The following is a 15,000-nucleotide window of genomic DNA, read 5'->3' as shown; positions in this document are numbered from 1 at the left end:
ACACACACATACACACACACACACACACACACACACACACACACACACACACACACACACACACACACACACACACACACACACACACACACACACACACACACACATAGCGCCATAACAATACAATTGCCTCTAGGCGCTTAACAGAGCCCAGAGCCTAAACCCCCTTAGTGCATGCACAACGGCAACAGGGGCAAGGAAAAACTCCCTGTTGGGCAGGAAGAAACCTTAAGCAGAACCACGGCACATAAGGGGGGACCCATCTGCTTGAGGTCGGCCGGGTGGAGACAGGAAGGTGGGACGGGGGGAAAGGGGGAAGGGGAAGGGTTGTGTGGCAGAAGGGGAAAGGAAGCAACAGGGGTTATACACAGCCAGCATTTGGTCACTGGACATAATATGTATACAGACATCTGGTGGTAAATACATGATACAGGCAAGACCAGATTACTGTGCCAATAGGGTTACTGTTACAGGGGTAAGGGATGTTGGGACAAAGAAACATTTCAGTGGTGGCAATAATGTATATTGTATATAAATGCTAGCATAGGGTATTGGGTAGAGTAGATGTACGGCAATGCAGTGGCGGTGGGTGCGATTGGCCGAGGGTTTCTCCAGGTTGACCAGGTGGAGAGACTACGGCAGCGTCCCATAGCGGAGATAGTCTTGATAAGTAGGGAAAGAAAAGGGAGAGAAGGAAGAAAGTGAGTGGGTAGAGTTCAGGTGTCCATGTGCGTAGATGCAGAGTGGTGGGGGTGAGGAGTGATAGTTCCACTTCCATCAGCGATTGGAACATGCTATAGGGGAGAGAGAACATTTATGTTAGTAGTGTTAGACATCAATTTCAGAAACAGATAGGGAGATGCATTTGGGTAGTAGATTTAACAGTGGGCAATATGGCTATTTTATCAGTGTTATTATAGGCAAAAGCAATATGATATGGAAGGAGAGAGAGAGAGAAAGGGAGAAGATATATTTAGTAATGCTGGCATTTGTTATTAGTGTGCTTGCAAGCACACTATTGTTCTTCTTAAGTTTTATTTATTTATGCCGGGGCCGTACATGCATCCACTCGGCAATGTTTGAGACGGTGAGATGATGGTGTGGACAAACCGAGAGGCTGTATTGTTCGTTACATTGAAGTATAAGCTGTTATGCCGGGGCCGTACATGCATCCACTCAGCAAACAGGATACACTTTTGGCTAGCGCAGCGGGTGATGGGTTTGTTGACACAATTACTTTTGGCTATAGGATGCACTAAAGAGGAATGTCTTAAGCTTTGATTTGAATATAGGTACGGTGTCTGCATCTCGGATGGAGGCAGGGAGGTTATTCCAGAGGAGGGGTGCTCGGTAGCTAAAGGCTCTGCCTCCTATTGTGGTTTTTGATATTCTTGGAATTACCAGGAGGCCTGCACTCTGGGAACGGAGCAGCCATGAAGGGCAGTAGGGGACGACTAATTCCTTGAGGTAGTTTGGAGCCAGGTCGTTTAGGGATTTATATGTTAGCAGGAGTACTTTGAAATCGATTCTACTTTTGACGGGGAGCCAATGCAACGAGGCGAGTACCGGTGAGATGTGTTCATATTTTTTAGTTCTGGTGAGTGTGCGAGCAGCAGCGTTCTGTATAAGTTGAAGGCTCTTTATTGTGTTAATGCTGCATCCGGACAGGAGAGTATTACAGTAATTGAGGCGGGAAGTAATAAATGCATGGATTAGTTTTTCTGCATCTTGGAGGGATAGGACCTTTCTAATTTTGGCAATATTGCGTAAATGAAAAAATTATGTCTTTGAGATCTGTTTTATGTGCGAGTCAAGTAGGAGGTCTTGGTTGATAGTTACGCCAAAGTTTTTGATGATAGTGTTGGGTGTTGGGAAGCCATTGAGTGTGGGTAGATGGGTAGATAGTGTAGTTCTCAGTTGATCGGGGCCTTCAAGCATAACCTCAGTTTTATCAGAGTTGAGGAGCAGAAAGTTGTTAGTCATCCAAGATTTTACATCAGGGAGGCAAGCTTCTATCTTGGGTAGATGTACAATTTCATCAGGTTTCATTGATAGGTAGAGTTGGGTGTCGTCAGCATAGCAATGGAAGTTAATGCCATGTTTCCTTATGACAGCACCTAAGGGTAGCATATAAAGGGAAAAAAGCAGTGGTCCAAGGACAGAGCCTTGTGGGACACCGTAGCTTACTCTGGTGTGATTTGACGACTTCTCATGGACATGAACAAATTGATGGCGATCAGAGAGGTAAGATCTAAACCAGGATAGGGCACAGCCTTTGATGCCAACGTGATGTTCAAGTCTCTGTAACAGGATCTGATGATCTATAGTGTTGAAAGCAGCACTAAGGTCTAGGAGAACTAGTATTGAGGTGAACCCATGATCAGATGCGATTAGTAGGTCATTTAAGACTTTGACTAAGGCCGTTTCAGTGCTGTGGTGGGCTCTAAACCGGATTGGAGGGTTTCTTCAATTTTGTTTTGTTGTAGAAAAGAAGTAAGTTGCTTAGCAACTAGTTTTTCAATTATTTTTGACAAGAAAGGGAGGTTAGATATGGGTCTATAGTTAGCGAGATTATTGGGATCAAGGTTAGGTTTTTTCAGAGATGGTTTTATCACTGCTATTTTGAAAGATTGTGGGACGTAGCCTGAGATTAGTGAATTATCCATTACATTGAGTAATGGCTCACTTAATAAGGGAAGTGCATGTTTAAGTCATTTTGTGGGGATAGGGTCTAGTAGGCACGTCGATGATTTAGATGTCAGTGGGTGCGAAGAATTCAAGGATAGCACCCGGTTGAAGGGGTGTTGCCATGGCGCATTTTGGAAGGGGTGTAGGGTCACAGAGTGGGAGGAAACTTTGAATTTGTTCTCTTATTTTGAGGATTTTATTATTGAAAAAGGTCATGAAATCATTACCACTAAAGATTATGGGAACCGAACCGAATGTTCGATTGTGTTGTGTTTTTTTGTTAGCCTAGAAATAGTGTTAAATAGGAACTTTGGGTTGTTTTTATTACTATCAATCAATGAAGAATAGTAAGCTGATTTCGCCTCAGAGAGTACTCATTTATATCTTAGAAGACTATCCTTCCACGCCAGGAGGAATACCTCAAGTTTGGTGGAGTACCATTTCTTTCCTAGGTTTTGTGTGGTTTGTTTAAGTGCACGAGTCTGATCAGTGTACCATGGGGCTAGTTTTTTCAGTTTTCTTATTCTCTTTTTTAGTGGTGCAACAGCGTCAAGGGTTGAGTGCCACGCATGTATGACGCCTTTAGTTAGTAGGTCGATATAAGGTGGGGAAGTGCATATGCCATTTACTTTGCCAGCGGTAGGAGCTGAGGTGAGGGCGACGGGTAGTTTTGATATAAATTCAGCTGTAGTCCTGTCGGATAGACAACGGCTGTAGAAGTGGGTTATTTCCGATGTTGGACGGAGTTCTAATTTCATGTTGAATGTAATTAGGTGGTGGTCCGAGAGGGTAGTATTTTGGTGTAGTACACCCACACACACACACACACACTCTGCTAAGGGGCCTTACTGCAGTCTGGAGCGCCACAGAGACACACACACACACACACACACACACACACACACACACACACATACACACACACACACACACACACACTCTGCTAAGGAGCCTTACTGCAGTCTGGAGCGCCACAGAGATGCTCAGCAGGGTGCGAGAGTGCAAGGCCATAATAAAAAAAGACTGGGGTATATTAAGTGATGAAATGTGTGTGATGTTTATTTTCTTTGACTATACTTCCTACTTTACATTACTTTTTTGTTGCTCTCTCTAACTCATTTGGTGTTTTTTAATAACAATAAAAACATTCACCCAATCCCTCACTTTCTCCTCCTTCTCTCCTGTCTCTCTCTCGCCCCCCTCTCTCCCTTCCTCTTTCTCCTCTTCCTCTCTCACCTCTCTCTCTCCTCTCTCTCTCTAGTTTTCTGACAGTGATAACCTCCTGACTAACCCGCGGCTGCTGGAGCTGCTGATGGCAGAGAACCACACCCTGGTGGCGCCCATGCTGGACTCCAACACCCTCTACTCCAATTTCTGGTGCGGCATGACTCCCCAGGTACCCCCCACCTCCACCTCCACCTCCACGCATGACTCCCCAGATACCCCCCACCTCCACCTCCCCAGGTACCCCCCTCACCACCTCCACCCATGACTCCTCAGGTACCCCCCAGCTCTATAACCCTATAACCCTACACCACACACTCCCAGGTACTCCACCTCCACCCTTTACACCACCTCCACCTCTGTCCACTAGTCTTTCAGTTTGGCTTTTTAGTTTTAGTTAGTTTTACGAGTGCATAAATAGTTTTATTTTGAGGAATTGTCTGGTTGTAGTTTAGTTTTTCTTCAGTTTTAGTAGTTTTTGTGAAAGCCTTCAAGAAGCTGACAAAGGTTGGATGAAAGAGTGTATGACCAAATGAAAATGAAAACAAAAACTTTTTTACAGTTGTTTTCATTTAGTTTTCCAGTATTTCAATACTGTCATTTTTATTTGTTTCAAAATAATAATCTTTTCCCAGCTAGCTAGTTTGTCATACTTTTTGTGAACTATAATAACCCTACACCACACACACACCCCCCACCCTCCCCTTCGCCTCCTCCTGCTCAGCTCAGGTAGTGTGTAGCACCCTGAGGAGGAACCACAGGAGTCTCCCTGTGTGCTTTGGCATTGCGTCACAGACCGGTGTTCATGATCCAAACACAGAGAAGGAAAGTCAATCACAACAGTGACTGGAGGAAGGAATGGAACTGTGTCCTTGAGTGCTGTAGCCATTACATGAGCGGTTTTGGCTGAAATAAACCCCTTTACAGTTGGTTTGTGTTGGCCATCACTACTGCAGCTCTTCTGCTCTGCTTGTATCCTGATACACTGTGCTTGAATCCTCATTAATGGTCTTTATGTACCGAATGTTAAATAGTGTTATTCAAAATGCCTGGATGACATCCAGCACTGGATGAGCAACATCTCACTACAGCTCAATGGTGGCAAGTCTGAAGCCATTCTTATTGGCATGCCCCATCAAACAAAAAAGGCCGGTATCACCCAAATCACCATAAATGGTCACCCCACCCCTCTCTCCTCACTCGTCACAAACCTTGGTGTCAAGCTGGACTCTTCATTGTCCTTTGATCAAATCCATCTGCCAAACATCATTTTACCACCTGAAAAACATCTCAAGGCTGAGACCCTCTCTTCCCAAACATGCTTCAGAAAAGCTGGTGCATGCATTTATCAGCTCCCGTCTGGATTACTGCAACTCTCTGCTGGCAGGTCTACCAGCAAAAACCATTCAGAGGCTGCAGTATGTTCAAAACAGTGCTGCCCAGGTTCTCACCAAGACACGGAAATCCGAACACATCACCCCAGTCCATCACTCCCTCCACTGGCTTACAATCAACCAGAGAATAGTCTTCAAAGTCCTACTCCTAGTTCAAAAGGCCATAAACACCACCGGTCCAGCCTATCTCCAGGATCTCCTCACCCCTCATCTCACATCAAGGACTTTTAGGTCCGGACACGCAAACCTGCTTGCAGTTCCCCGGACAAAATATGACCAGAATGGGAGATCGTGCCTTCTCCTCGCTAGGGCCAAGACTTTGGAGCAAGCTCCCGGAGAACATTAGGGCTTTGGATTCCCTCACCACCTTTAAATCTCACCTCAAATCCCATCTATTTATATCTGCCTTCACCTAAAGTCCTGGTTTCTGTTTTTATTTCTTTTCTGTATTGTTTTTAGAATGCACTGTTTTAATTGCTATTTTTGCACTCCTATTACCTTGCATTATTGTTGTTGTGATGTTGTTAAGCACCTTGAGACCTCTTTGGATGTGAAAGTGTGCTATAAAAATAAAATCCATTATTATTATTATTAAAATAAGCGTATTATTATAACTTGGCACCTCTCCTCTCCTCTCCTCTCCTCTCCTCTCCTCTTCTCTCCTCTCTTCCCCTCCCCTCCCCTCCCCTCCCCTCCCCTCCTCTCCCCTCCCCTTCTCTCCTCTCCTCTCCTCTCTTCTCCTCTCCTCTTCCCTCCCCTCCCCTCCTCTCCTCTCCTCTCCTCTCCTCTCCTCTCCTCTCCTCTTCCCTCCCCTCCTCTCCTCTCCCAGGGCTACTACAAGCGCACCCCTGACTACCACCCCATCCGTGAGTGGAAGCGTCTGGGCTGTTTCGCGGTGCCGATGGTGCACTCCACCTTCCTGCTCGACCTGAGGCGCGGTGCCAGCCGTGAGCTGGCCTTCCACCCGCCCGACCCCGACTACAGCTGGGCCTTCGACGACGTCATGGTCTTTGCCTTCTCTGCACGACAGGCAGGTCAGGGAGCTTGTCTTTGTCACTGTGTGTGTGTGTGTGTGTGTGTGTGTGTGTGTGTGTGTGTGTGTGTGTGTGTGTGTGTGTGTGTGTGTGTGTGTGTGTGTGTGTGTGTGTGTGTGTGTTGTTGTGTGTGTGTCTTTTGTCAGAATCAGAATCAGATTTTATTGGCTAAGTAAGTTTGAACAAACAAGGAATTTGACCTGGTGAACTGACTCTCAATGTGCTTACACATAATATACATTACAACACAATGCAAAACAAACACAATACAATACAAAAACAAACAGTGCAATGGTCTATGAAAGTCTGAGAAGTATATACAGGAGCTGTGAATTGTTGCAATAGTGCAAAGAAAAAGTGGAGAGTGCAAGAAGTGCAGGGATAAAATATATATGCTACATGGATAAATATATATATGTTACTATGAGTTGTTCAATAGTGAGACTGCGAGGGGGAAGAAACTGTTTTTGTGTCTGAAGGTTTTTGTGAACAGAGATCTGTAGCGTCTACCAGAGGGGAGTTTGTTTCCGGGGTGTGAGGGGTCTGCAGTTATTTTTCCTGCCCGTTTCCTGACTCTGGCGGTGTACAGGTCTTGGATGGTGTTTTGTGTTTGAGAGTGTTTGTGTTTGTCTTAAACTTAACCAGCTGGAGCAGAGCAGATTAGATTAGCAGCTCCTCTCCCAGGGAGGTGACTGGAGATTGAAGTCTGGCTGCCTCTATGCACCACCTCTATGCACCACCTCTATGCACCGCCTCTATGCGCCGCCTCTATGCGCCGCCTCTATGCGCTGCCTCTATGCGCCATCTCTATGCGCAGCCTCTATGTGCCGCCTCTATGCGCCGCCTTCCAGTGCGAGGTGGTGGCGACGTTTAGCGTCTCGGCAACGCGCATTCAAGAAGTGGTCTAGGTATATACTGTATGTCTAGGTGCTGGGCCATGTGTCTAAAGGGCATTATGGGAAACACAGGGGAGGGGTGGGGCTGAGGGGAAACGAAGGGGATTTGGTGTAATGGGCAACATGTGTGCAGCTTAATGGCCTTGCTCAAAGTGTGTGGGGGGTGTTTTGATGTTGCTAATGATCTGTGTGGTACACAGCAGAGCGGGGATAAATTCACACACGCTGAGAAAGACAAAGGCACAGAGGATAACACACGCACACACACACACACACACACACACACACAAACACACAAACTCTCTCTCAACGCTCTCTCTCACTCTCTCTCTCTCTCTTTATGTTCATTTATCTTTATTTGTTTCTGTCACACACTCACACAAACAAACACACTCTCTCACACTGCCTCACACAAATGAAGGGACTGAACAGCCACATACACATTTCCAGTTTCAGTTAATGGGTGGAATGTCAACATATATGTCACAGTCCCCACTAATGTACACGCCTTATGATGTGTGATCACGTTCAGACATGCACATACATTAGGGTTTAACAAAGCTTTGTCTGTGTGTTTGTGTGTGTGTGTGTTCAGACTTGCATTAGAGTTTAACATAGCTGTGCTCCAGTGTGAGTTGCCTTTGAAATACAGCTCTGTGAAGTCTGTGTGTGTCCATACATTATGTATGCATGTTATTGCAGTTACTTTGTGTGTGTGTTTAACTATTGGTTTTGTGTGTGTGTGTATGTGTGTGTCTCCCTGTCTGTGTGTGTGTGTCTGTGTAGGTATCCAGATGTACATTTGTAACAGGCAGCACTATGGATTCCTTCCCTTACCCTTAAAGCCACAGCAGAGTGTCGACGATGAGAAGGAGAGCTTCTCACACACCCTCACTGAGGCCATGAGTGAGTGTCACGCCACACACACACACACACACACACACACACACACACACACACACATTCTTATCCACTCGCATGTTCATATGTGTGCACAAACACACACAGTCACACAGTGCACAAACACACACAGTCTTTTTAACTCACCACACCATACACACACTTTAACACACACATGCGCACCTCAGTGTCATGCCCTTATTCAGTCAGATCTCTGATCATCCTGATAAGGAGTCATACACATACGTGCGTGCACACACACACACACACACACACACACACACACACACACACACACACACACACACACACACAAAGCAGGTTTAGTAGCTGTCCCTCTCTCCAAAAATCACTCTGTCACTCTCTCATAAAACCATCCTATCCCTCTCTCCTAAAACCACCTTATCCCCCTCTCATAAAATCACTCCATCACTCTCTCATACAACCACCCCCATCACTCTTTTATAAAATCACAAAATCTGCTGTCTTGTCCTCCCTTCTTTGTTTCTCTTCCTCCTTCCGCACGTTTCTTTCTCTTCTTTAATTCTTCTGCAATTGTTCTCAAAGCCTGTGAAAGCCAACGCACTTTTTCACTGCAAATATCTGACTCACTCACTCACTCAAACTCTGCGACCCCTTTATCTCTTGTTCTCTTTTTCTCTCTCTCTCTATCCCTCTCTCTGTCTGTCCATTTGTCTCCATCACTCCTGCTCTCGGCTCTGTAAATATTTATCTCTGTTGGGAAGATGACAGCCCTGACCTTGAGGTCGCCTCACAGTAAAAACTGCTCTCCCCCCCCCCCCCCAGTCGATCACAACGGCACCCCCTCAGAGAACCTGTTCAAGCGGAGTCTACCACAGGACAAGATGGGCTTTGACGAGGTACGGCAGGATCATCTCTTACACACACACTGTATGCACACGCACACACACACACAAACATATACAAACACCCTGTCACTCCACAGCTCAGAGGAGTCCTCTCTTGATTAACATCCTTTTGATGTCAGTACGAACAGTTCCTGTTTCACTTCCTCCCCCTCCCAGTTCCTCCCTGAATTCTTCTCTCTCTCTCTCCTCCTCTCTTTCACCATCTCTCTCTCTCTCTCTCTCCTCTCTCTCTCCTCTCTCTCAAATTCAAATTCAAATTCAAATTCAAATGAGCTTTATTGGCATGACAAATATAGTTTGCATTGCCAAAGCATAGCACAGACATACATCTACACATACATCATACATCTCTCTCTCTCTCTCTCTCTCTCTTTCACCATCTCTCTCTCTCTCACACCCGCTCTCTCACCCCCCCTCTTTCTCCTCCTCTCTCTCTCACCATCTCTCTCTCTCACACCCTCTCTCTTTCTCTCACTCTCTTTCTCTCTCCCCCTTCCCCCTCTCTCTCTCACCACCTTTCTCTCTTACCATCTCTCTCTCTCTCTCTCTCACACCTGCTCTCTCTCACCATCTCTCTTTCTCTCTCTAACCCTCTATCTCTCTGTTCCTCTCTCCCTCTCTCTCTCTCACCATCTCTCTCTCTTACCCTCTCTCTCTCCCACTCTCTCACCCTCTCTCCCTCCATTTCTCACTTCCCCCTCTCTCTCTCCCACTCTCTCACCCTCTCTCCCTCTCTTTCTCACTCTATTTCTCTCCCTCTCTCTCTCCCCCTCTCAATTCAATTCAATTTTCAATTCAAATGGCTTTATTGGCATGAATGTACGATACACTGTTGCCAAAGCACTAATAATTATAACAATATAATAATAACAATAGTCAAAATAATAATGGTAATACAGGAACAGATAAATTATGTAAATACAAAATAAAACAAATAGATACATACAAAAGTAAAGTCATTACAATTCATTAATTATAATAATTACGTAAAAAAAAAAAAAAAAAAAAAAAAAAACATATAGATAAGAATGGATAAAAAACCTATGAGTTCAGGCCTATGTTTATAGGTGGTATAGCCTGCTCTCGGAGGATGTGGCAGGACTGCACATATTCGGATGCCAAAAAGATACATGTCTCAATTTCCCCCAGGAGGAATGGCAGTTTCTGTTGGTTATCTAGGTTCATGAAACCAGGGTGGATGTTTTCAAATTGGTTGAAATATGCATTTCTTATATTTTGGTACTTTGCACATTCCGTCAGAAAATGAGGCTCATTTTCGACAGCGTTCATATTGCAGTGGACGCATAGTCTCCCTTCGGTAGCCACCCAGCATTGTCTGTGCCGCCCCTTCTCCACTGCTAGGCTATGGTCGCTGAGCCTGTACTTTGTCAAAATAATTCTTTGTTTATAATTTTTGATTTGGATTAGGTATGGTGCCAATTTGTAGTCCTTTTTTAATGTTCTATAAACATTAAGCTTGCTGGACTCTTTAATTTGGTTCTTCCAGCAGTTAGTATAATATTCTTTATTGCTTTCTTTTAAGTTTCTTAGCCTAGAGGCAATGCTAATGTCTTTCATGCTGAGCCCATGTTTTTAGACAAGGTAGTTGAAGGGGTCTCTCTCTGGGTGTTCATCCCTCAGTTGGGCAGCAGTGTGGTGGTGCCTGTCTGGTTTGCATGTTTGAAGATGGTTCCAGAATTTAGCTGCTCTCTTTTGGGTGTCAAGAAGGAGTGGGTATCTTCCCTACTCTGCTCTACATGCTATGTTGGGGCAACTCCTGTTTACACCTAATATGTTTTTACAGAATTCCAAATGGAATACTTCGGGGGGACTTTTGTCCCATGAGTCCAATTTATTTTAAAATTTAGTTCCCCAAACTTCACTCCCATACAGTAGTATAGGTTTTAGTATTGTATCAAAAAGTTTTAGCCAGAGTTTTATGGGGGGGTTATATTTTAGTAGGGATTTCCTGAGCATGTAATAGGTTTTTCTTGCCTTTTCCGTTAGATCAGTTATTGCTCCATCAAAAAGTCCAGTTGAAGAAATCATCATAGTCCTAAATAACAATATTTTTTAACTTGTTCCAGTTTTTCTTCGCCAATTGTGAAGCTGTTATTAGGTTTCCTCCGGTAGGAGGTAACCTATTGTATCTGTTAGTATTATTCTCGTTCCATGGGAGTCAATGGCAGCCCCTAGAACCATATGGTAACTTTTCGTGAAATTTGGCACACTCATTAAGGACAGTCCCTTCTTCATTTCATGGCTCTCATTAGACCACTCTAGCGCCACCAACAGGTCAAAATTGGACTTTTGTAACACACGCAACTTTTGAACCGTGTGACCGATTTTCTAAAATGAGGCACCATTGGATTCCCTGGATCAAGACGAATTTAACCCACCCCATGGCGTCTATTTCCGGTTATATAGATTATCCGCTATTTCCGGTTTTATCAAAAACCTTTGAAAGCCCACTCCTCCTACAATTTTTGGCAAATCTTCTTCAAAATCACAAGAGATGATCTTTAGACCTAACCTCACAAAAGTTACGATTTAGAATTTTGATCCTCACAACCGTTTGTCCGGTACAGCCACTCAAATTCAGCAGAAAAGGCGCCAAACAGGAAGTGAAGTCATATCTTGGCAAATCTTTGAGAAATCAACACCAAACTTGATATGTCACTGGAAGACACTACAACATGTTCCCATGTGCAAAGGCAACTTCATATCTTGAAAAATGATTGATATAAAGCAAATTGGATACATTGTTAACGCTAAAATAATGCTTTACACATCAACAGGTCAAAAAGTGATACTCTGATTCAATCACAAGTTCATGTGAAGACACTTGAGAATGTTTAGTACACAAATCTGAAAAAAAGTTGACTGTAAGATGAAAAGTGGATTTTTGGTGAATATTTGAAACATGCATGCTTGGCTAATTTCTAGGGTGATTTTCAGTAGAAGGTCTCTCTCTCTGCTACTTTGCTCCTCCGCGCGTGTCTCACACACTCAGTCTCTGTCTTCACACACGCGCAGGCTTGATTTTACGCACACACATTCTCTCAGACACACAGCTTGGTGTCACACACATACATTCTCACAGACACACAGGGTAAGCGCACACACACAACCTCCACTCAGTCTAAACTTCAAGGCAAAAGCATTGTAAATGTTGGATATGAAATGTAATATCCCATTGGCAAGTCTGCAGCATGGATTTTTCTATACAGTGACAAATTGTCACAAAATTAAATTTTTCCCTGGTTCGCAATGTTTGGAGGAGGAAACCGCCATCGCTGCTTGCAGCTATATTTATTATGTTGCTGCAATGGGAGTCAATGGCAGCCCCTAGAACCATATGGTAACTTTTTGTGAAATTTGGCACACTCATTAAGGACAGTCCCTTCTTCATTCACACCAAGTTTCATGTCTCTCATTACACCACTCTAGCGCCACCAACAGGGCAAAGTTGGACTTTTGTAACACACACAACTTTTGAACCGTATGACCGATTTTCAAAAATGAGGTACCAATGGATTCCCTGAATCAAGACGAATTAAACACACCCTATGGCGTCAATTTCCGGTTATATAGATTATCCGCTATTTCCGGTTTTATCAAAAACCTTTGAAAGCCTACTCCTCCTACAATTTTTGCCAAATCTTCATTAAAATCACCAGAGATGATCTTCAGACCTAGCCTCACAAAAGTTATGGACAGAATTTTGATCCTCACAACCGTTTGTCCGGTACAGCCACTCAAATTCAGCTGAAAAGTCGCCAAACAGGAAGTGAAGTCATATCTTGGCAAATCTTTGTGAAATCAACACCAAACTTGATATGTCACTGGAAGACACTACAACATGTTCCCATGTGCAAAGGCAACTTCATATCTTAAAAAATGATTGATATAAAGCAAATTGGATACATTGTTAACGCTAAAATAATGCTTTACACATCAACAGGTCAAAAAGTGATACTCTGATTCAATCACAAGTTCATGTGAAGACACTTGAGAATGTTAAGTACACAAATCTGAAAAAAAGTTGACTGTAAGATCAAAAGTGGATTTTTGGTGAATATTTGAAACATGCATGCTTGGCTAATTTCTAGGGTGATTTTCAGTAGAAGGTCTCTCTCTCTCTGCTCCTTTGCTCCTCCGCGTGTGTGTGCTCCAGATCCTCTCTCTCTCACACACACACACACACACACACACACACACACACACACACACACACACACACACATACACACACACACACACACACACACAGGGACAGGCTCCTTTGACACGCGCAAGCACACACACACAACATTTAAGGAAATGTAGGGATGACCACGCCCCTTCTCACTCTTAGCTTGAAGCCAAGGCCCTTGAGGATATTCAAAGTAATGCATTTGAAATGTAATATCCCATTGGCAAGTCTGCAGCATGGATCTTTCTATACAGTGACAAATTGTCACAAAAATACATTTTTCCCTGGTTCGCAATGTCTGGAGGAGGAAACCGCCATCGCTGCTTGCAGCTATATTTCTCCTTATCTCTGTATCCCCCTCTCTTTACCTCCTTCTCCCTATCTCTGTATCCCCCTCTCTCTTCCTCCTTCTCCCTATCTCTGTATCCCCCTCTCTTTACCTCCTTCTCCCTATCTCTGTATCCAACTCTCCCTCGTTCTCTCTCTCTTCCTCCTTCTTCTTATCTCTGTATCCCCCTATCTCTTCCTCCTTCTCCCTATCTCTGTATCCAACTCTCTCTTCCTCCATCTACTTGTCTCTGTATCCCCCTCTCTCTTCCTCCTTTTCCCTATCTCTGTATCCAACTCTCTCCCTCGTTCTCTCTCTCTTCCTCCTTCTTCCTATCTCTGTATCCCCCTCTCGCTTCCTCATTCTCCCTATCTCTGTATCCCCCTCTCTCTCTCTCCTTCTCCCTATCTCTGTATCCCCCTCTCTCTTCCTCCTTCTCCTTATCTCTGTATCCCCCTCTCTTCCAGGTTCTCACTCTCTCTGTGTTCCTCCTCCCCTCAGATCTTCTTGATCAATCTGAAGCGGCGTCTGGACCGCAGGCAACGGATGCTGAGCACCCTGTCTGTCCTCGGCCTGGAGGCCACGCTCATAGACGCAGTGGACGGAAAGTAGGTTGATGGACACACAAACACACACACACAAACACACACACACACACACACACACACACAAACGTACACGCACACGAACACGAACACACACATTGACCCAAACACACCCATCCACCCACACACACAAACATATATAAACAAATGCAGACACACACATGCACACACACACTTGCACACACACACACACACACTATGAGCACAAAGCTCCTCGCTTACCCGCTCCGCTTGTCCCCCTCAGTCTGGCTGTGCCAGGAGTGTGTCACTCTTCTTTTGGTTCTCATCTGAATCACAGCATCCAGCTGAGTCCGGCTCAACTCAGCACAAACATAAACACACGCCAGTGTCCTCACGGCTCCCGTGGAAAGGCTGCAAGAATGCTGCTTTTCTGCAGCCCTCAAATACATACCATACGTATAATATAGGCCTAACCAACCTATATATAGTGATGTATGTATGTATAGAGGGGAAAATTAGAAGAAGAAAAATGAGCAGTTTCTTGTTATTATTTCAGTTGTTGCCAGTGCTCTTGCTGACTGGTCTCTCTTTTTCTCTCTATCTTTCTTTTTCTCTCACTTTCTCTTTCAACACGTTCTGTATACTTATATTCCTTGCTCCAATTTTCTTGCTCTTTCTCTCTCTCTCCATCTCTCTCTGTCTCTCTCTGTTGTCATCTTTCTCCCTCTCTCTCCATCTCTTTCCATCTCTCTCTTTCTGTCTCTTTCTACATCTTTCTCTCTCTCTCGCTGCATCTTTCTCTTTCTTTTCATCTCTCGCTCTCTTCCTCTCAGGGCTCTGAACACCTCCCAGCTGCAGGCTCTGGGTATTGAGATGTTGCCGGAC

General features: G+C 44.5%; 1 protein-coding gene across 1 annotated transcript in view; it reads left to right on the top strand.

Moving 5' to 3' along the window:
* Nucleotides 1–15,000, top strand: part of colgalt2b (collagen beta(1-O)galactosyltransferase 2b) — a gene marked incomplete at both ends in the record, with an annotated part of 55,117 nt that overhangs the window by 28,959 nt on the left and 11,158 nt on the right. The window contains 6 exons of the mRNA XM_080833488.1: nucleotides 3,950–4,084; nucleotides 6,136–6,340; nucleotides 8,023–8,142; nucleotides 8,944–9,017; nucleotides 14,051–14,157; nucleotides 14,949–15,000. The exon at nucleotides 14,949–15,000 is cut by the window's right edge and continues 81 nt beyond it. Of these exons, the coding sequence (XP_080689614.1) occupies nucleotides 3,950–4,084; nucleotides 6,136–6,340; nucleotides 8,023–8,142; nucleotides 8,944–9,017; nucleotides 14,051–14,157; nucleotides 14,949–15,000 (693 nt within the window). The remainder of the gene's footprint in view (nucleotides 1–3,949; nucleotides 4,085–6,135; nucleotides 6,341–8,022; nucleotides 8,143–8,943; nucleotides 9,018–14,050; nucleotides 14,158–14,948) is intronic.

The sequence above is a fragment of the Sprattus sprattus genome (genome assembly GCF_963457725.1).
Source record: "Sprattus sprattus genome assembly, chromosome: 2".
Lineage (NCBI taxonomy): Eukaryota > Metazoa > Chordata > Actinopteri > Clupeiformes > Clupeidae > Sprattus > Sprattus sprattus.
The sequence above is the reverse complement of the archived record's forward strand: the minus strand, read 5'-3'. Positions and strand labels throughout refer to the sequence as shown.